Raw genomic sequence first — 23975 nt, 5'->3', positions numbered from 1 at the left:
ACTTTATGTGAAGTCCCTAGAGACGTTTCTGCAAACTTTCAGAAGATTTTACACAAACATGTCAGAAAACGTTTTGATGTCTATATCAGACTGAAAGGCAAAGCTGGGTGGGGTCTATGTCAGAAATGCTGGGTGGATAAATGGCTCTGGAGACAGAGAGAGAATCCAGGGGTGGTTTCAGGAAAAGCAGGTGCTGTGTTTATGTCCCTTGGCTGGACTCTGTCTGGATCCAAAGCTTCAGTCTTGGAAGAGGTTTGCGCTTCTTCCACCTCTTCTTCTCATTCCTTGTTAAAAAGCAGGTGCCACAGAGAAGGCTCAGTCAGGAACACAAGTCATGTTGCTGATGATTTTACTTCTGCTGCATCTGTGGCCACGGGGAGCTGGTGGGATGCTCAAAGCCAAATGCCTCCTAACTCTGGAGCAGGGTGAAGCGGACCCGCAGAATCATTACAAGCCAGGAGATTATTTCATTAGTGGCATAACTTCTGCAATGATGTCTAGGTTTCAATCATTGAGCTTTGATAGAAGTCCTTCAACAAAATTCTCCCAGTAAGTCAATCTTCCTGCACCGCATTACAGCATTTCCAATTAATTTCTACAGCTCCAGCCCTCCAAAAACACAAGGTTCTCTCCCCATGATCTGCTTCTTTTGCTAACTTACATTCTGATTCTGTCTTGGGGTCCCTTTTACATACTGCAGGTGACGAAGCTCATTTTGAGCTGTCAGGTATAAGAAGCCAATCAAGATCTCTGCCCTCACCCACTTCCCTTACGCCCTATAAGCAGCGCTAGACTGTGGACAGACAAGCACCGAATGATCTCTCCCTTCCACCTCACCCCTGAGCTGAGCTAGACTCTGGTGGAGCCAAGGTGGCTCAACCTTCACTGACCCAGAGCCAGGGAGAAGAACCTGGTCTTTAACAGCTTCTGAATATCTTCTCAGTGGGAGCCTTTTACAGTCAGTCTAAACTCTTGGACCAACTCCAAAATATTTATAATATCAAGAAGATACAAGAGCTATTATTACATAGTTTCTTTTAGCCATTCAGTATCTTAAAATGTAATATCTTTTGAAAGAATCCTAATGGTGCACTGAACTATGGAAGCTATCTGGGTATATCACCTCCTAGCCACCACCACCACCCCTTATTGAGAGAGTCCATCAAGTACGGGATTAGATGCGTGGAAACCAACATGTGAAATTGAAATGGCGTTTGTGTAACCAACTGGGAGAGTGCCTTTGAAATACTGCATGATCCAAAATTGTCTATTGTTTTTATTCTTTTTCTATGGTAATATTTTGGAATGTTGAAACTGTTTCAGAAAAGAAGTGATTGCATTGATTAAAAGTATTATTGTGGAAGAAAAGTTAAATGCTATTTTCATCGCTGTGTTCATACTTGCAGAAAGACATCGAAACATTATTGGAAATTTCTCCCCTTCCTTTTCACCACTGAGGCCATCAATCAGAATGGCCATGTCTTACCCAACCTCAGCCTGGGGTATAAAATCTATGAGAATTTCTACAAGGTAGAAATGACTTCAGAAGCTTTGCTGGACCTGCTTTCAGACAGGGAGGCCAATGTTCCCAACTACAGGAGTGGAAGGAGGAGACCCACAGTGGCTGTTCTGGAAGGGGCTGAGACCAGCATCTCCATCCAGATTTCGACCATATTGGACACTTACAAACTCCCTCAGGTGTAAATTAATAGATGATAGAAAAAAATGGATGTGAAGTTGCAATCCTTAAGTAAGAGTTTAATGTATGTTTTACTTATATCTCCTGCAAAAAAAATTAAATTCTGCTTGTTAAATTTTAAATACCACCTTCTTTCTTTCCTTTTCAGATCAGTTACAGTTTTGTTTCCCAGATTCTAAGGGATAAAAGTCAGTTTCCTTTCTTCTACCCGATGCTCCCTGCTGAAGGATTCCAGTATTCGGGGATGGTCAAGCTTCTCCTCCATTTCAGGTGGACCTTGGTGGGTCTCCTTGCCCCAGACACTGACCAGGGGCAGAAATTCATGACAATGCTGACTTCCCTGCTGATCAGGAATGGCATTTGTACAGCTATGTATCAAAGCTTTACACTAAATGAGGGTCAGATGGAAGTAATATTTAAAGAATATTTCAAGTGGAGAGAAGTCAATGTCATTGTTTACGGTGCAGAGACTAATTCCTTCCAAATAGGACTACAGGTTGTACATGCACTACTTCAAGATTTTCAGGAAGATGCTGTAGAAAAAGTCTGGATCACCGCAGCTCATTGGGATCTCAGTCTTGAGCTGATGCTCAATACCTTTTCCTTTAAATACGTTGGTAGTGTTTTTTCCTTTTTGTTACAGAAAAGGAAATGGCCAAATTATGATGCTTGTCTCCTCTTTTACAAATCCATGGATGACTTTGTAAAAAAAACCTTTACATGTTCATCCACTAAGGATGCCTTTTCGGTGAAAGTCTGGAGTCGGTGCAGACAGAGAGAAGAACTGAAGCCTCTGCCCCAAGAGGAGACTGATCGGATCCAGGCTCTGGACAGCTTTCTCATTCACGACACGATCTGGGCTGTGGGACGGGCCTTACATTCAGTGTATGTACACAGGTCCAAGAGATCAGTGAGGAACTGGGGAATGATGGTAGAAGCTCCAAGGCTGAGGGCTTGGCAGGTATTTCTTTTCCATTAGCTACATTTCCCGTGCAGGTAGTAATCAGTTTTGTCAGTGGGTGCCTTGGTTACTTATTCTGAACATTTCAATTATCCTGAAACTCAAAACCAATCTAATTCCCACTTTCCGTACCATTCATTTACCTTTCCATTCCCTCTGATCCTTGTTTTTCCAATATTTCCCCCACACACACGCAAACACTTTTTTTTTTCAAAGAGAATACTTTGACATCTCAGTTGTTCAGCCATCCTTTTATGACATTCCATGAAATATCTTCTAAGAACTGGCCAATGTATTGTACTGCGTCTATGTCTCTCTTCTTTGACCTTTCTCCCTACAAGCAGAGCACTGCTGGGTCCCAGAGAGCCCCATTCCATCTCTTCTGAAGGGGGGCAGCCTCTGCCCCCTCCCCTGATGGGCTGCCCTTCAGCTCAAGGCCTCCTTTTGCCCAGGGCCTCTCTCTCTATTCCATGGCTACAGCCAGCTCCACTCTTTTGCCAAGGCTCTCATGTCTCACCGAATGACAGAGGGTCTCCGAAGCTGCCTTCACAGGGCCAACATTATCTAGGCTGGGAAGCTAAGCAGGGTAAAGATTGTTTCTTAACAGTTGTTAATTAAAATTGGGTGTTAATGATAAACACAGTGAACAAATACTGAGTAGCTGGCAGTTTGGAGGTAATTCAGCACAAAGGATATTTGTTCCTGCAAGGCTAGTCAATCCAAAGGAAGGAAGAAATCAGTTCATTGTCCACAAGAAATTCATCTGTTTCTCAGTTCCTCAGGAGGAAGGCAAAGTGTTCAGAGGAAATGGGGACAGTTTAAAGAAGTGATTCATGCAGTGGTCATGCTCCTTCTAGTGCATAAGGGTGTTGGTATGACAGTAGAGGAGACCTCTCCTCTGCCATCAGCATTTTTGACCTGTTGACTTGACCACAGGGCTAAGGTTGTGCTGACAAGGAGCCAAATTGGGCTTACACTTTAGACTGTGGGAGACAATCAGCTAATACTCTTCAATCACAGAAAGGAATGACTGTTAGCAAGAAGAGAGATGTTGTGGACCAATATCTTTGGATCATCAGTGGTATTTCCCATGCTAAGTCACTGGTCTTTGCTGATGAAGACCCAGGAGAACAACATAGGGAGGGAGGAAATGTGAAGCTACCCATCTCAAGTGGGCAATGAATGAAAGAACAAAAGAGAAAAATCACTCAACAATCATCAAGCTAAAGGAAAATCTGAATGGCTGAAATTGACTTCTTTAGGTTTCTTTTCTTTTCTTTCTTTTTTTTTTTTTTGAGGTTGATAACACATCAATGAAAAAAGAATTGGTTGTTTGCCAAACTTCTGATGTCTTTTCCCTTCCTTTCCAGCTCCACTCCTTCCTTCAAAACTCTCCGCTTCACAATCATTCCATGGGTGGAGTATACCTGGATGAGAAAGGAGATCTGACAGCTGACCTGGACATTGTGAACTGGGTAGTTTTCCCCAACAAATCGGTCAAGAGAGTGAAATCTGGGAGTCTAGAAAACCAGGCATCTCAGGATTTTAAATTTACCATCGACCAGGAGAGTATCGCCCAGGTGAAAATGCTGACCAAGGTAGGAATAATATTGACTTAACTCCGCTACAGGTGACAAGAAGAGGATGGCACTTTTGGTGTGGGGTGGGAGTTTGCTTTCAATGCCTCTGAGTTGTCATGTCAGATGATCATTTTCTCAAGACTGTGAACTTCTCCTATTCAGGAGCCCTTGAAAAATAGAGTCTTCAGTTTTCATGGAAATTATTCACTGAGTCTATGGAAAGGGAGGTAGCCTGACCCAGTCATGCAAATAACGTGGTTTACATAGCCCAAACAAGGAATTCCAGTATTTCCTTGAAGAATTGAATATCTAAATTTAAAATGAAAGTCTGAAAATAGTAGCATGTGTGTGTATAAAACATCTGAAGGGAATAGAGACAGAGAAGGAATACGCAGTTCACTCTGCTTGATGAAGCTCACGTTTCTAATTGGCTTCTAATTAGTCTAACCTAATCCTTCAACTGGAGATCACCAACCTTTCCTCCTTTGCCATTTTTCTGAAAATTAGTTCATTTTCTGGATGTTCTTCCTCTCTCTGCTCAGCCCCTGCCTCCTTCCCGGTGTGTGGAACGCTGTCGTCCTGGATTCCGGAAGGTGGCTCAAGAAGGGAAGCCTGTCTGCTGCTACGACTGTCTTCCTTGTGCAGAAGGAACCATCTCCACCAGGGAAGGTGGGTGACACCAAAGGGAAGGGACAGCCTTTTGGGAAGACCAAATGTCCTCATCTTTTTGATGAAAGGGTGCTTTTAGGCATTTCTGAAATTTGGCTATTTTGTTCTTCATTTCCGTAAAATATGTATAATTTATTTCATAGTGAGTGTTAAGAAACAATCTTGGAGGTTAAATTGGGAGCAGGCTTCTAAAAGAATGGAGATCAATGAGGGCTTCGAATTAGAAGGGAAATGGCATTTCTTGCTGTTCATCATGTATACTGGTGAACCTCTGCCATTTTTTCTTGGTGTCTCTGGAGAAATTGAGAACTTCTGATTCTTCCCTTCCCTTCCCTTCCCTTCCCTTCCCTTCCCTTCCCTTCCCTTCCCTTCCCTTCCCTTCCCTTCCCTTCCCTTCCCTTCCTTTGATCCAAGGAACCACAAGTAGAAAACTGGACTTATTTAACAGGTCCAGCAACAGGTCCACAGCCAACACTGGATCTTCCTTCCTTCCTTCCTTCCTTCCTTCCTTCCTTCCTTCCTTCCTTCCTTCCTTCCTTCCTTCCTTCCTTCCTTCCTCCCTCCCTCCCTCCCTCCCTCCCTTCCTTCCTTCCTTCCTTCCTTCCTTCCTTCCTTCCTTCCTTCCTTCCTTCCTTCCTTCCTTCCCTTCTTTCTTCTTTCTTCTTTCTTCTTTCTTCTTTCTTCTTTCTTCTTTCTTCTTTTCTTTTTTCAGAAGTTCCCTGATGAGAGAGGAGGGACTTTCTCTTTTTTTTAAATGGGTGAAACTGACAAGGGTTTCTCCTTCTAGCTGGAGTCACAGGAAGAACAGTAAAAGTGAGGCTGGCTTTTCTTCATCAGCCCTCAAGAAAGATGCCCAAGGAGATGGAAGCCATTGGTGCTTCCTTTCCTGACATGGATGGGAGAACAAAGAACAGGGGAATCCACCAGCCAGGGAACTGCTGTCCAGACAGAAGACCTCGCCATCTCCTTGGTCAAAGGGGAGAGGGCATTGATATTTGCAAAGGAGTATTTATTAAATCAGCTTCCCTAACAGCCAGTTTACACATGAATGCCAGCAGCTGAGTTTATTGGAGAAATATCTTTGCTCTTAAAAGAGCTGGAAGGGACCCCTGAGGCCTTGAGTCCAACCTTCTACTCGTTCCTGTGCTTGAACTAGTCCAGTATAGGAGGTCCCAATGATCATCTGTCCAAGGATCGTTGGTGGAGGGCTATGGAGGGCTTTGTATTTCATCTCTAAAAGGCGATTCAGGGAATATGGGATGCAAACGATGGAACCTCTAATAGGAGACACAGCTCTTCCTGGAAAGGTGAAATAACAACTTAAAATTCCTAACCCTTGCAGTATAATGCATTTCTCCACACACATTCATCCACACCATCACCAGTTTCACTCCAACTATGCATCTGATGGAAGAACCTGCTTTATGGTAGATGTTAATCTTGCTATTTTCAGATGCTGAAAAATGCACCAAATGTCCAGCAGATCAGCATCCAAATATCAACCGAGTTGACTGTATACCGAAGATTGACACTTTCTTATCCTATCAAGAAAATTTTGGGATGATCCTAGCTTCCCTTGCCTTGTTCCTGTCTTTGGTAACAAGCTTAATCTTGGGAATCTTCATTAAATTCCAAGAAACTCCCATAGTCAAAGCTAACAATCGAGACCTCTCCTACATCCTCCTTGTCTCCCTCCTGCTTTCCTTCTTGACCTCCTTCCTATTTATTGGCCAGCCAAGGAGAGCCACTTGCCTTCTCCAACAACCAGCATTCAGCAAGATCTTCTCAGTTGCTATTTCTACTGTCTTGGCCAAAACAGTCACGGTGGTGTTAGCCTTCTTGGCCACAAAACCAGGGAATAAAGTGCAGAGATGGCTGGGGAAGAGCCTGGCCAATTCTATCATGCTATCTTGCTCAGGTGTCCAAGTTGTCCTCTGCAGCATCTGGTTGGGAATTTCTCCCCCATTCCCTGAGTCTGACATGTTCTCACAATCTGGGGAGATCATCCTGCAATGTAACGAAGGCTCTGTTGCCATCTTCTACCTTGCCCTTGGCTACATGGGCTTCCTGGCTATCATCTCCTTCATGGTGGCTTTCCTGGCCAGGAATCTACCTGGGGTCTTCAACGAAGCCAAGATGATCACCTTCAGCATGCTGGTCTTCTGCAGTGTCTGGGTCTCCTTTGTGCCAACTTACCTGAGCACCAAGGGGAAGTACATGGTAGCCGTGCAGGTCTTCTCCATCTTGGCCTCCAGTGCTGGCCTGTTGTGCTTCATTTTCATCCCCAAGTGTTACATTATTTTCCTAAGACCAGATTTGAATACAAACGAACATTTATTGTCAAAATAAAATCGAAAGTAATTTTTGATACGTATTTCCCCTAAATCCCAGGTAATTATTCCAAAAATATTGCTACTGTAATGATCCTAAAAAAGCACAGGCATGCACACACACGCACACAAACACACACAAAAAGATTTGGTTTTCTGGGTTTTTTTGTTTTGCATCACATAGAAATAAACCACCAGTTGTAATAAATATATTTCCCCTTTTTTTCTTTGTGTTTAAGTATGTAGGAAACTGTGGTTGGTATGTGCATGCTTTGGGTAAGTTTAGGAGAATTTTGCCAAGGGTATGTTTGAAATGAGAGCCTCCAAAAAATTACATTGAAGAGCACTTTCACAATCAACTGATGTGAGGAGGTCAGCAAAATCCTAAGATGTTCCTGCTTGACCCTGAACTCGGGGGTTTCAATCACCTACAAATAATTCTGGCAGGAGGTTCATGTTCCACCACTTCCTGATTTAATGTCATTGCTGGAACTTGAGTGAGATTTGGAGAGGGATTCTGGAGAACATGTGAAAGCGCGAATTAAGGGACTGAATCCCAGCAGGTGATTTGGAACAGCTGGAACTGAGTTTGCTGAGATACCCATCCTTTTCGGCAGGGACATCCTCAGTTTATTTATTTATTTATTAGATTTATCTCCTCCCATCGCCCCCTAATGAGGGACTCTGAATAGCTCAGAGAATCCATTAAAATAATAAATCCATATAAAATTAGAGAAGACATAACAACTGTACAAAATATTACCAAGAAGAAAAAATCCAAGTGGCAGATGGTCTCCCGGGCTGGAGATGAAAGGCTTCTAAGGGACTAGCCATCCCCACACTCGATGTGTCCCCTCCTCCCCCCAGGCCAGGTGACAGAACCAGGTGTTCAAGTCCTTCCAGAAGGCCAGGAGTGAGGGAGCCAATCTCACCTCTGGGGGCAAGATATTCCAAAGGGCAGGGGCTACAGCTGAGAAGGCCCATCTTCTGGATGCCGCTAATCAGAGCTCTTTTACCGAGGGGGTCCGAAGCATGCCCTCTCTGATTGATCGGGTAGGATGGGTTGAAGTCATGGGGAAGAGGCGGTCCATTAGGTAACCTGGTCCCATTCCATGTAGGGCTTTAAAGGTGATAACCAACACCTTGAATTGGACCCGGAAGCAGACTGGTACCCAATGCACGGTGTTACATGGGTCCTTCTTGGAGCTCCAAAAATAGCCTATGTGGCTGTTCTGGACCAGCTGTAGCTTCCAGATACTCTTCAAGAGTAGCCTCATGTAGAGTGCATTGCAGTAGTCTACAGTATATGGGAGATAACAAGGGCATGAGTGACCATTTGAAGGGCATCCCGATCCAGGAAAGGGTGTAACTGATGTAGAACCCGAAGTTCTGTAAAGGCCCTCCTAGCCACGGCTGCCACCTGCTCTTTGAGCTGTGAGTTCAGGAGGACCCCCAGATTATGCACTGGGTCTCTTTGGGGCAGTGCTACTCCATCCAGCACCAAAGATGACAAAGTCCCAGATACAGAGGAGCCATTAACCCACAGCCACTCCATCTTACCAGTGTTCAGCTGAAGCCTGTTGATCCTCATCCAGACCCTTACAGCCTCCAGGCACTGCGAAAGAGCAGTCATGGCATTACTTACCTCACCTGGGATGGAGGTGTATAATTGAGTATCATCAGCATATTGATGATACTTCATCCCATGATGGCGGATGATCTCACTCAGGGTTTCATGTAGATGTTGAACAGGAATGGAGAGAGAACCGAACCCTGTGGCACCCCACAAAGGAGGGGCCGAGGATGGGACCTCTCGCTCCCTATCACCACTGATTGGGATCGGCTCTGGAGAAAGGAGGAGAACCAGCACAAAACCGTGCTGCCCACCCCCAATTCCCTGAGCCGTCCCAAAAGGATACTGTGGTTGACAGTATCAAAAGCTGCTGAGAGTTCAAGAAGAGCAAGGATGGTCGCACTTCCACCATCTCGCTCCTGCCAGAGATCATCCATAAGTGGGACCAATGCCGTTTCCATTCCATATCTGGGCCTGAAACATGACTGAAAAGGGTCCAGATAATCCATTTCCTCCAGAACCCTTTGGAGCAGTGAAGCCACCACTTTCTCAACCATCTTCCCCAAAAAGGCGAGGTGGGAGACCAGATGAAAATTGTCCAGTACAGTGGGATCCAGGGAGGGTTTCTTGAGGAGGGGGTGCACCAATGCCTCCTTAAAGGCAGCCGGAAACACTCCCTTCTGCAAGGATGTCTTAACTATTGCCTGGATCCAACCACATGTCACCTCCCGAGCTGCTTTCACCAGCCAGAAGAAGCATGGGTCCAGATGAAAAGTGGTGGCCTTCACAATCCGAAGGATCCTGTCCACTTCCTCAGGATCAGCTGGATCAAACTGTTCCCAGATAACTAGGTAAAGATGATTCCCTGGTATCTCCCCAGACCCTGCCCCATGCTTGGAGTCTAACTTAGAACGAATCCGAGCAATTTTGTCCTGAAGATTCTCTGAAAATTACTCCACACGGCCCCGCAAATGAATCACTGAATCACTTTTCCAAGGAGGGATCTATTGATCCCAAACAGGGCCGCCGGGCAGCATTCAGCTGACATGATAAGAGCGGAGAAGTATTGGCGCTTCGCCGCTCTTATCGCCACAAGGTAGGCATTAATAGTGGCTCTAACCTGTGTTTGCTCAGATTCAGACCTTGTCTTCCTTTATGAAGTCCTTCAGTGGAGTTTGGGGAATATATTCTCATTGGTCATGAAGGAAAAAGGGCAACCTGTCTTTTCTCCCCATCATTATCCTCTGGGATCGGGATGAATGGGCTGTATTTAAGGCACGAGCCACAGTCTGGATGGTGTTTTAACTTAAGGAACTGTCTAGAGAGAAGATCCTCTCAACTTCCTATTGAGGTAGAGTCTCCAAGTTCTCTTTCTCTGTATGCTTTTTCCACCCTTTCACAGACAAGGCAGGCTTTGCATATGAACAGTGAAAATGTTTAAGAGTGAGCTGCTCCGTAAAAAGAAGAAAGAATTAAAATCATCATATTTGGTCCTTTTGTTTGTCTGGATAACAAAAGAAAAATCTGAGGGGTTTATCTGAAAGGAAGATCACTGTATGATAACTCCATGGTGAAGTCCCACCAAGCTGTTGTGATCCAAACTTTCCCTACAACAGGTTTTCTGGAAAACCCGAATACTCTTTCTAGAATAAATTCTCCCTCTAAGAAGGATTCAGACGTCTTACATTGTAAACAAGTACATTGATTTGGCTCCCCTTTCAAAAACAGCAATCAGACAACTGATGTTCTTGATACTGAGTAATGTGATTTGTGCAGAAACAACACAAATGCCGTTCTTAGTCAGTACGGGAGTGAAGGTCCTAATGAAACGCTCCCCATCATCCATGGGGAGCAAAGGCTCCAATAAACGTCCAGCTAAAGTACAAAGCAGTTTTATAGTCCCAGGTTCTGAGCATCTTTCTATGTAGGGCTCTAATCAGCCTTGGATGTCCTTAAGCATTATGATGCTAAGATGTGAAATTGAGCATATCATGCAATAACTTGGCACTGGTATGTAGACTGACCCCTTCCAATCTAACGGTCACTGTGTCGTTCTCCAGATTTGCTGACATTGTTCAGTTGACCCTTTAGAGAAACTTCTTCTGTTGCTTGCCCTAAGATGCTTACAGCCTAAACAGAAAACAGCGGATATTGGAGGGAGGAGATGAATGGGGAAAGCATCTGCAATGATTCCTGTTGAAGAGGGTCAGTGCTGAATACAGATTTTCAATTAAAGCAAGTTTAGTCACCTTTCCTTCAATACATGACCCCTAAGACATGTCCATTAATATCCCTTTTTATATACTTAATCCACTCCCCTTTCCAGGGGCATGGAAAGCTGTCACCCTGGATCGATCAAACTGATTCAGGAAGGAGATCCAGTTGGCTGCTCTGAATGTGTTCCTTGTGCAGACGGGACCATCTCCATTCAGAAGGGTGGGTATTCTAGAGGGGACGTCAGTCAGTCCTATAACCCATCAGCTTCTGTGCCTTCTCATGTCTGTGCTAAAGGATGTGTTGCATATGAAAGTGTGGCCTGAGGTGGCCCTGAGTGTGACATTGGGTGCATGGAGATGTAGTCACTGTGGGAACTCTTGTGTAAAGTTTAGAAAGTAAAAATGCTCACGGTTCCCTTCTCCAGGCATCTGGCATTTGCACTGAATCATATTTTTATATACTGTATGTATGTATGGTATTTATTTCTTCCTGTGTATTAATCTTTTGTGAAGGAATCATGCACTTAAGGATACATCGAGCAAGTACTACAGCAACTACGAGGTACCCAAAATTCAATATCCCAAATTTATTGCATCCTAGAAAAATGGTTGTCTCTAGTCGGAAAGGTGGAAATAAACAGAAGTGCCAACAAAGTAAAGATGGTAATTCTCAATATTAGATACTACCTTAACCACTAGGGCCCAGAGTAGCCCGCATACCCACTCAGATCTATTTTCCCAACTTCCTTTTATCTCCCATTTCATTTTGTTCTCTTCTGGTCTCTGCAAGATATTGTCTTCGCACACACACACACACACACACACACACTCTCTCTCTCTCTCAAGCCATGAGCCTTTTTCTTCTAATATATTGATGGCATTTCCCAAGACTGTCCCTCTGTCCTGTGTTTGGGGATTGATGCTTCCAGGTGGGATGCAAACATTTGCCATTATTAGGTCAGGCTCATTCCTTTTCCTGAACCTCATTATCATCCTGGAGGGATCAGAGTCCAGGTTTATCTGAATGGCCTCTGGATTCCTCTACTTGTTTAGCACACCAGGAAAATCCCCCTAAATGAGAATCGATGGGATGTGATTGCCCTGGTGGGACAGCTCATAATTTGCTACCCACAGGTCCTCTTGTAGATGGGCAGTCATATAAATTTGTTTCATAAATAAGTAAATAAATAAGTAATATGAATCCTGTCAATTAGATTTTATAAGCCCGACTCTCAGGGATCCAATTACCTGAGCATGAAAGAGAAGCCCATGTTGGCCAAGGAGCTCTTCTCCATCTTGGCCTCCAGTACTGGCCTCCTGAGCTGCATCTTTATCCCCAAGGGCTACTTGGTCAAGCCTAATGTCAATTTCCAAGAATACTGAATAGTAAAATAAAACAGAAAAGTTTAGATAGCTGTTTCCCAAAATGTCACTTAGTAAGTCCAAGGAACAGTATTTGACAATTCAAGACTCCTGAAGCAAATGAACAAAAAATTCATAAATTATTTTTATTTCCAAGTCTTGGTAAAGAAGCATTTAACAAATACTTCTTCCTTTATCCATGTAATAAAACAAAACAAAAAATGCATTTATAATGTTGGAAAAGAGAGAAAAACAAAGAGTAAAGGACTGAGGTGGAGATAGAAAGATACAAAACAAGTTTGATCCAGCGGTGAAGGCATTGGAGAAAAGCAGGGAAACTTGAGGTCTACTACAGCTTTATGTATGGAAAGCAGACGGTGACCTGGGACCAGACCCTTTAGGAAGAAGGCCACAGCAATCCATGCTAAAACGGTTACCAGAACAATCCCTGGATTGTGCATGATGTCAGCAGGAGTGAAGTCTGACTTGGAGGCAATCTAGGTCAGTCTCCTGGAAGAGTAGGAGCCCAGGTTCCCTGCATATTCCTTTCTTTGGAGTGGGGCTTGTGAGTCACAGAACTAACTGTCTGCAACACTCTGGGACTACACTCTGCTGCAGACCTTCCTGAGTCTAGAGAACCCCGGAAAAGTGGCCGGAATCCCCAAGAGACATATCTCCATCTCTATCTATTGCAAAGGCACGCACAAGGGTACAGCTCTAACTTTAGAAACCCATCTGCAGGGAGGTGGGACCCATTTGACTGGTCTGCCCGGGCGACTGATGGACCCAAAGGGGTTCCAAAGGGAGCTGGGGTTATACCTCAGGATCTGCTGCACAGACCAGTTCTAGAGTTCCTATTTTACTCTCCAATTACATTAAATTTACCTTACTTTTTCAATGTTTTGCTTCTGATTGATTGGTAGATTTTCTTTTTCCACTTTCTCATTTCCTTTTTGCTAAACAAAGATTTTTACAGTTCAAGAGAGAGATGCCTTAGCTGAAGTTGGAATGAAACGTCTTGTCGTCCGCTAAACTGTCCATGACATATGAGAATATATTAGCCATTTGATATCTTGGATCTGCTCTTGTGTGAGATTTGTTGGGGATCTACCTGTATTATATGGCTAGTATTGGTTTCTTCTTTCTCAACATATTTTCCACATTCTTTGAAACCTGAATTTCTATTACATCACTTATTTTCCTGATTTCTTGAAATTATAAGAGTAAATAAAATAATAAAGCAAGTTGCCATTGTAGTGAGAGAATGTCTCGCTTAAACCATAGACCAAGGTGTTTAAGCGATTGAAGCAATGAAGTAGACTTTTTTGGACAGACTGACAGGGATGACTGGGCTCCCAGGTAGCCGGCTGCAGGAGAAACCCCCAAGCAAAACAACTCCTCAGATGACATATGTTTAGCCAATTATGTTTGAAAGCAATCAGTGAAAGGGGTACTACAATTACACTGTTTCCTTTCCTCTGGAATGCTTTGATTAGTCATTTAGATAGCCCCCCTCTTACTTTTCATACTCGCAGGATCCTTCCTGAGGTTCTCAACATGTCCCATCAACCCCAATGTTGATATCACAGCCCATTCCTCTCTAAAGAAGGATTGTCTGGTTTATGTTAACTGTCTCTGGTCTAAGGCCGCAGGTTACATACCGGTAAAGGCTGCTGTTGTACCTACAGCGATAACTTTAGGATGAATATTCTATACCATCACAACATATAAAGAAATGTGACTCTGAGCAGCATACAAAGTTAAAAACACAAATGAATACAACAAAAGAATAAAATAACCAAAGTAATAACAAGAATCATTTTTAAAAAAATTGAAACACTGAAACATGATTAAAAACCATTAAAACCATAATCTACTGGAGAGCACAACCGATCTCACAAACAGTATAGTCATTTAACACTGGGGTCTTCACCGAAGCCAAGCTGATCACCTTCAGCATGCTAGACTTCTGTAGCATCTTAGTGTCTTTCATGCCCACCTACCGAGGAACCAAGGGGAAGTATATGGTGGCCGTGCAGGTCTTCTCCATCTTAGCTGCCAGTGCTGGCCTGCTGGGCTACATCTTCATTCCCAAGTGCTACATTCTATAACCAAGACCAGATCTGAACACAAAAGAATATTTGATGTCAAAGTAAAAGAGTAAAGTGAATTTGGGTAGTAGGTTCCCCAAAATATCAGTTAGGAATTCCAACAAACATGGTTTAAAACTTTAATGTTCATTAATAAAAGAGAAAAAAAGCACCCAGTCCTTTTTTCTGGAACTATCACTTGTTCCTGAGTGTGGAAAATAAATCTGCGTGTATTTCTGAATGACCCTAAATCATTGTGTCATAATTAATAATCATAATTTCTGGAACACAAGTGGTTTATTGACAAAAGAAATACAGAAATAAATCTGGATAGTTCAATTTTATGAGTAAAGAAAAGAAAGAGAAGAGTAACTGTTGAATTGCACTTGCAGAACTGAAGCCAAAGTACTGATGCAAGCTAATTCTGATGAAAATTCCTCCTTGTCAGGATTTTGCTGGACTTTATGGGAAGTATAAAGATTAGTAAGATCAACAGGAAATTATTTTGCTGATCCTCAAATTTGTCTGTCACGTAAATGGGATCCATATCTAGCTAGAGACTGAAAGGCAAATTAACCTAGAAAGAAAGCCCAACGAAATCCATCTTAATATCCAGATCTTGATGGCCCTGCTAAAAGTCTCTCTTGATCCTGGGTTTTCTAAAAGGATTCTGTTGGAAAGCTTTGGGGCCAAATTCTCCAGCCTCCCTCACTGGCCCATCTTCAAAGTTTGGAGCCACATCTGTGAGTTCTCCCTTTGGGTACCTGCCTGTTGACTTTGTCTCGGTTCAGAGGGGTGACAGTTCTCTTCCTTGCAATTATCCAAATCATAGTGATTTATGTGAAGTCCCTAGAGACGTTTCTGCAAACTTTCAGAAGATTTTACACAAACATGTCAGAAAATGTTTTGATGTCTGTATCAAACTGAAAGGCAAAGTTGGGTGGGGCCTTCGTCAGAAATGCTGGCTGCATAAATGTCTCTGGAGACAGAGAATCTGGGGGTAGTTTCAGGAAAAGCAGGGGCTGTTTGTGTCCCTTGGCTGGACTCAGTCTGTATCTGAAGCTTCATTCTTGGAAGAGGGTTGGGTTTCTTCCACCTCTTCATCTCATTCCTGGTTAAAAAGCAGGTGCCACAGAGAAGGCTCAGCCAGTAACACAAGTCATGTTGCTGCTGCTTTTACTTGTGCTGCTTCTGTGGCCCCAGGAAGCCTTTCGGATGCTCAAAGCCAAATGCCTCCTGACTCTGGAGCAGGGCGAGGTGGACCCGCAGAATCACTACAAGCCAGGAGATTATTACATTAGTGGCATAGTCTCTGCAATGAAGGTTAGGTTTCAGTCATTAAGCTTCAATAGAAGTCCTTCAAAAGAATTCACCATGTAAGTCAATCTTCCTGCACCACATTAGAGCATTTCCAGTGAATTTCTACAGTTCCAGCCCTGCAAAAACACAAGCTTCTCTCCCCATGATCTGCTTCTCTTGCTAACTTACATTCTGATTCTGTCTTGGGGTCCCTTTTACATACTACAGGTGACGAAGCTCATTTTGAGCTGTCAAGTATAAGAACCCGATATTTGCCCTCACCCACTTTCCTTTGCGTCCTACGAGCAGTGCTCGACCGTGGACAGACAGGCACCAAATGATCTCTCCCTTCAATCTCATCCCTGGGCTGAGGTGAACTCTGGGGGATGCCCTGGTCCAAGCACAGAGGGATACTGGATGTTCTCTCTGCCTTTGAGATGAGATGACTCCACCATTGTTTTTCCATACCAAAATTTACTGCTGGGATGAAAAAGTCCCAGTTGAGAACATTTGCATTCGTGGAGTTTGCAAATGTTTCTAATTCTCAATCACAGGTTCATGCCAGGTACCTAACAATCTTTTTAAAAATGAAAATAGTATATCTATCATATTGGTTGGTTTGTTTATTTGTTTATTTATGCTTTGTGACTCTGGGTGGCTTACAATTAAAAGTAATAGAATAGAATACAGGAAAAGAATCATGAACAGCCCCAGAAACAACAGTAACAGCAGCAGCAGCAGCAGCTGTACCTTCCCTACCCCAGGGGTAGGGAGAAGAACGTCGTCTTTAACAGCTTCTGAATGTCATCTGGGCAGGATCCTTTTTCAGTCAGTCTAAACTCTGGAACAAACTCCAAAAATGCTTATAATATCAAGAATATACTGTACAAGAGCTATTATTACATAGTTTCTTTTAGCCATTCAGTATCTTAAAATGTAATATCTTTTGAAAGAATCCTAATGGTGCACTGAAATATGGAAGCTCTCTGGGTATATCACCTCCTACCCCCCCCCCCTTATTGAGAGAGTCCATCAAATACAGGATAAAATGCTTGAAAACCAATGCATGAAACTGAAATGGTGTTTGTGTAACCACCTGGGAGAGTGTCTTTGAAGTACTGTGTGGTCCAAAATTTTCTATTGTTTTTATTCTTTTTCTATGGTAATCCTTTGGAATGTTGCAAACTGTTTCAGAGAAGAAGTGATTGTGTTGATTAAAAGTATTATTGTGGAAGAAAATTTAAATGCTATTTTCATCACAATGTTCATATCTGCAGGAAAGCATCCAAACTTTATTGGAAATTTCTGCCCTTCCTTTTCACCTTCGAGGCCATCAACCAGAATGGCCATCTCTTAACCAACCTCAGACTGGGGTATGAAATCTATGAGAATTTCTACAAGGTAGAAATGACTTCAGAAGCTTTGCTGGACCTGCTTTCAGACAGGGAGGCTAACGTCCCCAACTACAGGTGTGGAAGGAGGAGACACACGGTGGCTGTTCTGGAAGGGGCTGAGACTGGCATCTCCATCCAGATTTCGACCATGTTGGGCACCTACAAGATCCCTCAGGTGTAAATTAATAGATTGTAGAAAAAATGGATGTGAAGTTGTAATCCTAGAGTAAGAGTTTTTCTTATGTATGTTTTACTTATATATGCTGTAAAAGAAATTGGAAATCGTTTTTGTGTGTGTGTGTTTCTATTTCTTTCTTTTTCTTCACCTATGCTTTCCTTCTTTCTCTTTATTCTTTTTCTTCTATTCTTTTTCTTGATTATCAGTTACTGCTAGTTTTTATCTGTTTTTAAAATTTAATAAAGCTATTATTAAAAAAATCCCTCAGGTGTCTCTTTCTTGGGGAGACAGTTTTCATTCATACAACTATGAATCAGAGGTCCTCTGTTTAACAAACAGCAGAGTTTTATTATGGAAATGATAGGAATTAAAATTTGTTTGTAAAATTTTAAATACGACCATCTTCCATTCCTTTCAGATCACTTACAGTTTTGTTTCCCAGATTCTGAGGGATAAAACACAGTTCCCTTTCTTCTACCCAATGCTCCCTGCTGAAGGAGTCCAGTATTCGGGGATGGTCAAGCTGCTCCTCCATTTCAGGTGGACCTTGGTGGGTCTGATGGCTCCAGACACTGACCAGAGGCACAAATTCATGACATTGCTGACTTCCCTGCTGATCAGGAATGGCATTTGTACAGCTATGTACCAAAGCTTTGCACTAACTGAGGTTCAGATGGATGTAATATTTAAAGAATGTTTCAAGTGGAGAGAAGTGAATGTCATTGTTTATGGTGCAGAGACTAATTCATTCCAAATGGGACTAAAGATTGTACATAGACTACTTCAAGACTTTCAGGAAGATGCTGTAGAAAAAGTCTGGATCACGGCAGCTCATTGGGATCTCAGTCTCGAGTTAATGCTCAGTACCTTGTCCTTTAAATATGTAGGTGCCACTTTTTCCTTTCTGATACAGAAAACGAAATGGGCAAACTATGATGCTTTTCATCTCCTTTATGAATTGATGCATGGCTTTGTAAAGAAAACCTTTACATGTTCATCCACTAAGAATACCTTTTCGGTGAAAGTCTGGAGTCAGTGCAGACAGAGAGAAGAACTGGAGCCTCTGCCCCAAGAGGAGACTGATCGGATCCAGGCTCTGGACAGCTTTCTCATTCACAACACGATCTGGGCTGTTGGATGGGCCTTACATTCAGCGTCTGTATCCAGGTCCAAGAGATCAGTGAGGAACAGGGGCATGATGGTGGAAGCTCCAAGGCTGGAGACTTGGCAGGTATTTCTTTTCCTTTAGACATGCTTCCCCTGCAAATGGGAATCAGTTTTGTCAGTCAATGCCTTGGTTACTTATTCTGAACATTTAAATTATCCTGAAACTAAAATCCAGCCTGATTCCAACTTTCGATTCCCTTGTGTATTGTCGAAGGGTTTCCATTCCCTTCCTTTTCCTTTCCATTCCCTCTGATCCTTGTTTTTCCAATATTCCTCCCCCTCCCTTTTTTTTTTAAGAGAATACTTTGATATCTCGGTTGTTCAGCCATCCTTTTCTCTTCTTCCATCAAATATCTAGCTTCCTGCCCCATGTATTATACTGTGTCCATGTCTCTTTTCTTTGACCTTTCTCTCTGCAATCAGGAGTCCTGCTGGGTCCCAGAGAACCCCATTCCTTCCCTTCTGATCACAGGACAGCCTGACTCCTCTGCCCCCTCTCCTGATGATCTGCCCTTCAGCTCAAGGCCTCCTTTTGCCCAGGGCCTCTATCTCTATTCCTTGGCTACAGCCAGCTCCACTCTTTTGCCAAGGCTGTTATGTCTCAGTAGGGTTGGAGAGACCAAATGATGGAGGGTCTCCGAAGGTGCCTTCACAGGGCCAACCTTCTCTGGGCTGAGAAGCTAAGCAGGATGGAGTTTGTTTTTTAACCGTTGTTAATGAAAATTGGATGCTAAGGATAAGCTCAGTGATCAAATACTGAGGAGCTGGCAATTTGGAGGGAATTCAGCACAAAGAATATTCGTTGCTGCTATGCTGGGCAATCCAAAGGAAGAAAGAAATCAGTTCATTGTCCACAAGAATTTAATCCATTTCTCAGTTGCACAGGAGGAAGGCAAAGTGTTCAGAGGAAATGGGGACAGTTTAAAGAAGTGATTCGCTTTATGTAGTGGTGTGTTGTAGCAAAGGACAGGAAGAGAAGAAACAAGACTTGGGCCCCAAGAAAGACAGCCAAAATTTTTGAGGCTTCATATCAAAGCAAGGAGGGAGAGAAATTTACAAGAAGCAGCATTGACATACAACACAACACACAGAACACATCCCTGTCATGCTCCTTCTAGTGCATGAGGGTGTTGGTGTGACTGTAGAGGAGACCTCTTCTCTGCCATCAGCAATTTTGACCTGTTGGCTTGACCACAGGACTAAGGTTGTGCTGACAAGGAGCCAACTTGGGGTAACACTTTAAACTGTGAGAGAGTATCAGCTAATACTCTCCAGTCACAGAAAGGAATATTTGATAGCAAGAAGAGAGATGTTGTGGACCAATATCTTTGGATCATCAGTGGTACTTCCCATGTTAAGTCACTGGTCTTCATTGCTGAAGACCCAGGAGAACAACACAGGAGGGAGGAAATGTGAAGCTACCCACCTTAAGTGTGGAATTAATGAAAGAAAAAAATAGAGACACACAACAATCCTCAAGTTAAAGGAAAATCTGAGTGGCTGAAATTGGCTTCTTCAGGTTTCTTTTCTTTTCTTTTCTTTTCTTTTCTTTTCTTTTCTTTTCTTTTCTTTTTGAGGTTGATAAAACATCAATGAAAAAAGAATTGGTTGTTTGCCAAACTTCTGATGTCTCTTCCTTTCCTTTCCAGCTCCACTCCTTCCTTCAAAACTCTCCACTTCACAATCATTCCATGGGTGGGGTGTACCTGGATGAGAAAGGAGATCTGACAGCTGACCTGGACATTGTGAACTGGATAGTTTTCCCCAACAAATCGGTCAAGAGAGTGAAATCTGGGAGTCTAGAAAAACAGGCATCTCAGGATTTTAAATTAACCATCGACCAGGAGAGTATCGCCCAGGTGGAAATGCTGACCAAGGTAGGAATAATATTGGTTTCAATCCACTAAAAGTGGCAACAAGAGGATGGCACTTTTGGTGTAGGATGGGAGTTTGCTTTCAATGCCTCTGAGTTGTCATGTCAGATGATCATTTTCTCAAGACTGGGAACTTCTCCTTTATCGGCTATTCAGGAGCCCTTCAAAAATAGAGTCTTCAGTTTTCATAGAAACGATTCATTGAGTCTATGGAAAGGGAGGTAGCCTGGCCCAGTCATGCAAATAACGTGGTTTACATAGCCAAAGCAAAGAATCCGTCAACATTTCTCTGAAGAATTTAATATCTTAATTTAAGATGAAAGTCTAAAACTTGTAGTGTGTATCAAACATCAGAAAGGAAGAGAAACCAAGAAGGAATATGCAGTTCAATCTGTCTGCACATCACATCTCTTATTGACTTCTAATGTGCCAAAGTTAAACCTTGAACTGGAGATCACCAACTTTTCCTCCTTTGCCATTTTTCTGAAAATCAGTTAATTTTCTGCACATTTTTCATCTCTCTGCTCAGCCCCTTCCTCCTTCCCACTGTGTGGAACGTTGTCATCCTGGATTCCGGAAGGTGGCTCAGGAAGGGAGGCCCATCTGCTGCTATGATTGTCTTCCTTGTCCAGAAGGAACCATCTCCACCATGGAAGGTGGGTGAGACCGGAGGAAAGGGGCACACTTTTGGAAGACCAAATATTCTGACCTTTTTGATGAAAGGGTGTTTTGATAGGCATATCTAAAATTTGGCTATTTTGTTCTTCATTTCTTTAGAATATGTATTGTTTATTTCATAGTGAGTGTTAAGGAATGATCTTGGACTTTAAATTGGGAGCAGGTTACTAAAATGAAGGGGATCAATGAGGACTTGGCATTAGAAGGGAAATGGCATTTCTTGCTGTTCATCATGTATACTGGTGAACCTCTGCCATCTTTTCTTGATGTCTCTAGAGAAATGGAGAAGTTCTGATCCTTTCCTTTCCTTTCCTTTCCTTTCCTTTCCTTTCCTTTCCTTTCCTTTCCTTTCCTTTCCTTTCCTTTCCTTTCCTTTCCTTTCCTTTCCTTTCCTTTTTGATCCACTAATGCATGAGTAAAAAGTTGGACTTGTTTGTTTCACAGGTCCAGCAAGAGGTCCAACACTGAACCCTCCCTCCCTCCCTCCCTCCCTCCCTTCCTTCCTTCCTTCCTTCCTTCCTTCCTTCCTTCCTTCCTTCCTTCCTTCCAACAAGTTTCCTGATGAGAAATGAGGGACTTTCTCTTTTTTAAGTGGGTGAAACTGATAAGAGTTTCCCCTTCTAGCTGGAGTCACAGGAAGAACAGTAAAACTGAGGCTGGCTTTTCTTCATCAGCCCTCAAGAAAGATGCCCAAGGAGAGGGAAGCCATTGGTGCTTCCTTTTCTGGAATGGATCAGAGAATAAAGAGACAGGGGAATCCACCAGCCAGGGAACTGCTGTCCAGACAGAAGACCTGGCCATCTCCTTGATCAAAGGGGAGAAGGCATTGACATTTGCAAAGGGGAATTTAATAAACAGCTTCCTTAACAGCCAGTTTACACATGAAGACCTATGTTTGTTAGAGAAATGCATTCCCTCTTAAAAGAGTCAGAGCTGGAAGGGGCCACTGAGTCCAACCTTCTACCCCTTCTTGTGCTTGAATTAGTCCGGTATAGGAGGTCCCAATGACCATCTCTCCAGGGGTCATTGGTGAAGAGCTATGGAGTGCTTTGGATTTCATCTCTAAAAGGTGATTCAGGGAATATGGGATGCAAACGATGCAACCTCTAAAAGGAGACACAGCTCTTCCTGGAAAAGTGTGGCAGAGATTCTCATTTGCCTCTGGCATTTGTCTTCCTGCAATAACAACTTAAAATTCCTAACCATTGCTCAATACTACCTTTTTCCACGCACATTCATGTGCACAATCACAGGTTTCACTCCAACTATGCATATGATGGAAGAACGTGCTTTATGGTAGATCTTGTTATTTTCAGATGCTGAAAAATGCACCAAATGTCCAGCAGATCAGCATCCAAACATCAACCGAGATGACTGTATACCGAAGATTGAAACTTTCCTATCCTATCAAGAAAATTTGGGGATGATCCTAGCTTCCCTTGCCTTGTTCTTGTCTTTGGTTACAGGCTTAATCTTGGGAATCTTCATTAAGTTCCAAGAAACTCCCATAGTCAAAGCCAACAATCGAGACCTCTCCTACATCCTCCTTGTCTCCCTCCTGCTTTCCTTCTTGACCTCATTCCTCTTCATTGGCCGCCCAAGGATAGCCACCTGCCTTCTCCAACAACCAGCATTCAGCAACATCTTCTCAGTTGCCATTTCTACTGTCTTGGCCAAAACAGTCACAGTGGTGTTAGCCTTCTTGGCCACAAAACCAGGGAATAAAGCGCAGAGATGGCTGGGGAAGAGCCTGGCCAATTCTATCATCCTTTCTTGCTCTGGTGTCCAAGTTGTCCTCTGCAGCATCTGGTTGGGAATTTCTCCCCCATTCCCAGAATCTGACATGTTCTCACAAACTGGGGAGATCATCCTGCAATGTAATGAAGGCTCTGTTGTCATCTTCTACCTTGACCTTGGCTACATGGGCTTCCTGGCTATCATCTCCTTCATGGTGGCTTTCCTGGCCAGGAATCTACCTGGGGGCTTCAACGAAGCCAAGCTGATCACCTTCAGCATCCTGGTCTTCTGCAGCGTCTGGGTGTCCTTTGTACCTACCTACCTGAGCACCAAGGGGAAGTATATGGTGGCCGTGCAGGTCTTCTCCATCTTGGCCTCCAGTGCTGGCCTGTTGGGATTCATTTTCATTCCCAAATGTTACATTATTTTCCTAAGACCAGATCTGAATACAAAAGAACATTTGTTGTCAAAATAAAATCGAAAGTAATTTTTGGTACATGTTTCCCTCAAATGCCAGTTAATTATTCCAAAAATATTGCTACTGTAATGATCCTAAAAAAGGAGAGAGAGAGATTGAGAGAAAGAGAGAGAGAGAGAGAGAGAGAGAGAGAGAGAAACCTGTTTTTGTTTTTTTGTCACAATAGAAATAAACTGCCACTTTGAATAAATATATTTCCCCTTTTTTCTTTGCTTTTAAGCATGTAGGAAACTGTGGTTGGTGTCTGCATGCTTTTGGTGAATGTAGGAGAATTTTGCCAAGGGTACATTTGAAGCGGAAGCCCCCCAAAAATTACATTAAAGAGCATTTTCACAATCAACTGATGTATAAAGGCCAGGAACCTAAACACCCTTTCTAGAATATATTCTCCCTCTAAGAAAGATGTAAACACTGCATAGTAAATGAATACATTGGTTTGGCTCCACTTGTAGAAAATAGAAATCAGATAGTTGATGTTCTTAATATTCAGCGATGTGATTTGTGCAAAAACAACACAAATGCCGTTCTGAGTCAGCACAGGAGGGAAAGTCTTAATGAGACGCTCCCCATTATCAGTGGTGGCAGCAAAGACTCCAATGAACGTCCACCTAAAATACAGAAGCAATTTAACAATCCCCAAGTTCTGAGCACCTTCTTTGGGGATGGTCCGGTAGAAAAAGGGTAACTGAG

The 23975-nt window shown here is 43.0% G+C and overlaps 2 protein-coding genes across 2 annotated transcripts; both read left to right on the top strand.

Moving 5' to 3' along the window:
- The first annotated feature begins 1536 nt into the window (after positions 1-1536).
- Positions 1537-7258, top strand: LOC112542674 (vomeronasal type-2 receptor 26-like). The gene is made up of 4 exons (XM_088128886.1): positions 1537-1698; positions 4031-4258; positions 4783-4909; positions 6363-7258. The coding sequence occupies exons 1-4, from the start codon at positions 1537-1539 to the stop codon at positions 7256-7258; spliced, it is 1413 nt and encodes a 470-aa protein (XP_087985012.1).
- Positions 7259-12282: 5024 nt separating this feature from the next.
- On the top strand, positions 12283-23282 carry LOC148214057 (vomeronasal type-2 receptor 26-like). The gene is made up of 6 exons (XM_088128885.1): positions 12283-12390; positions 15684-15803; positions 17109-17348; positions 20168-20395; positions 20922-21048; positions 22387-23282. Exons 1-6 carry the CDS (start codon positions 12283-12285, stop codon positions 23280-23282), a joined length of 1719 nt encoding a protein of 572 aa, XP_087985011.1.
- Positions 23283-23975: the final 693 nt, after the last annotated feature.

This window comes from Python bivittatus, unplaced genomic scaffold, assembly GCF_059951505.1.
Source record: "Python bivittatus isolate LINGU-HERP-01145 unplaced genomic scaffold, Pbiv_v1 ctg000820_np1212, whole genome shotgun sequence".
In the NCBI taxonomy this organism is placed as follows: Eukaryota; Metazoa; Chordata; class Lepidosauria; order Squamata; family Pythonidae; genus Python; species Python bivittatus.
The sequence above is the reverse complement of the archived record's forward strand: the minus strand, read 5'-3'. Positions and strand labels throughout refer to the sequence as shown.

Excerpts from the sequence above, each read along its gene's own strand:
- LOC112542674 (XM_088128886.1), top strand. The coding sequence starts at position 1,537 with ATGACTTCAGAAGCTTTGCTGGACCTGCTTTCAGACAGGGAGGCCAAT. Across the intron at positions 1,699-4,030 it reads ACACTTACAAACTCCCTCAG|CTCCACTCCTTCCTTCAAAA; the intron begins GTGTAAATTAAT and ends CTTCCTTTCCAG. Across the intron at positions 4,910-6,362 it reads AACCATCTCCACCAGGGAAG|ATGCTGAAAAATGCACCAAA; the intron begins GTGGGTGACACC and ends TGCTATTTTCAG.
- LOC148214057 (XM_088128885.1), top strand. The coding sequence starts at position 12,283 with ATGAAAGAGAAGCCCATGTTGGCCAAGGAGCTCTTCTCCATCTTGGCC. Across the intron at positions 12,391-15,683 it reads GCTACTTGGTCAAGCCTAAT|GAAGCCTTTCGGATGCTCAA; the intron begins GTCAATTTCCAA and ends CTGTGGCCCCAG. Across the intron at positions 15,804-17,108 it reads GCATAGTCTCTGCAATGAAG|GCCATCAACCAGAATGGCCA; the intron begins GTTAGGTTTCAG and ends TTCACCTTCGAG.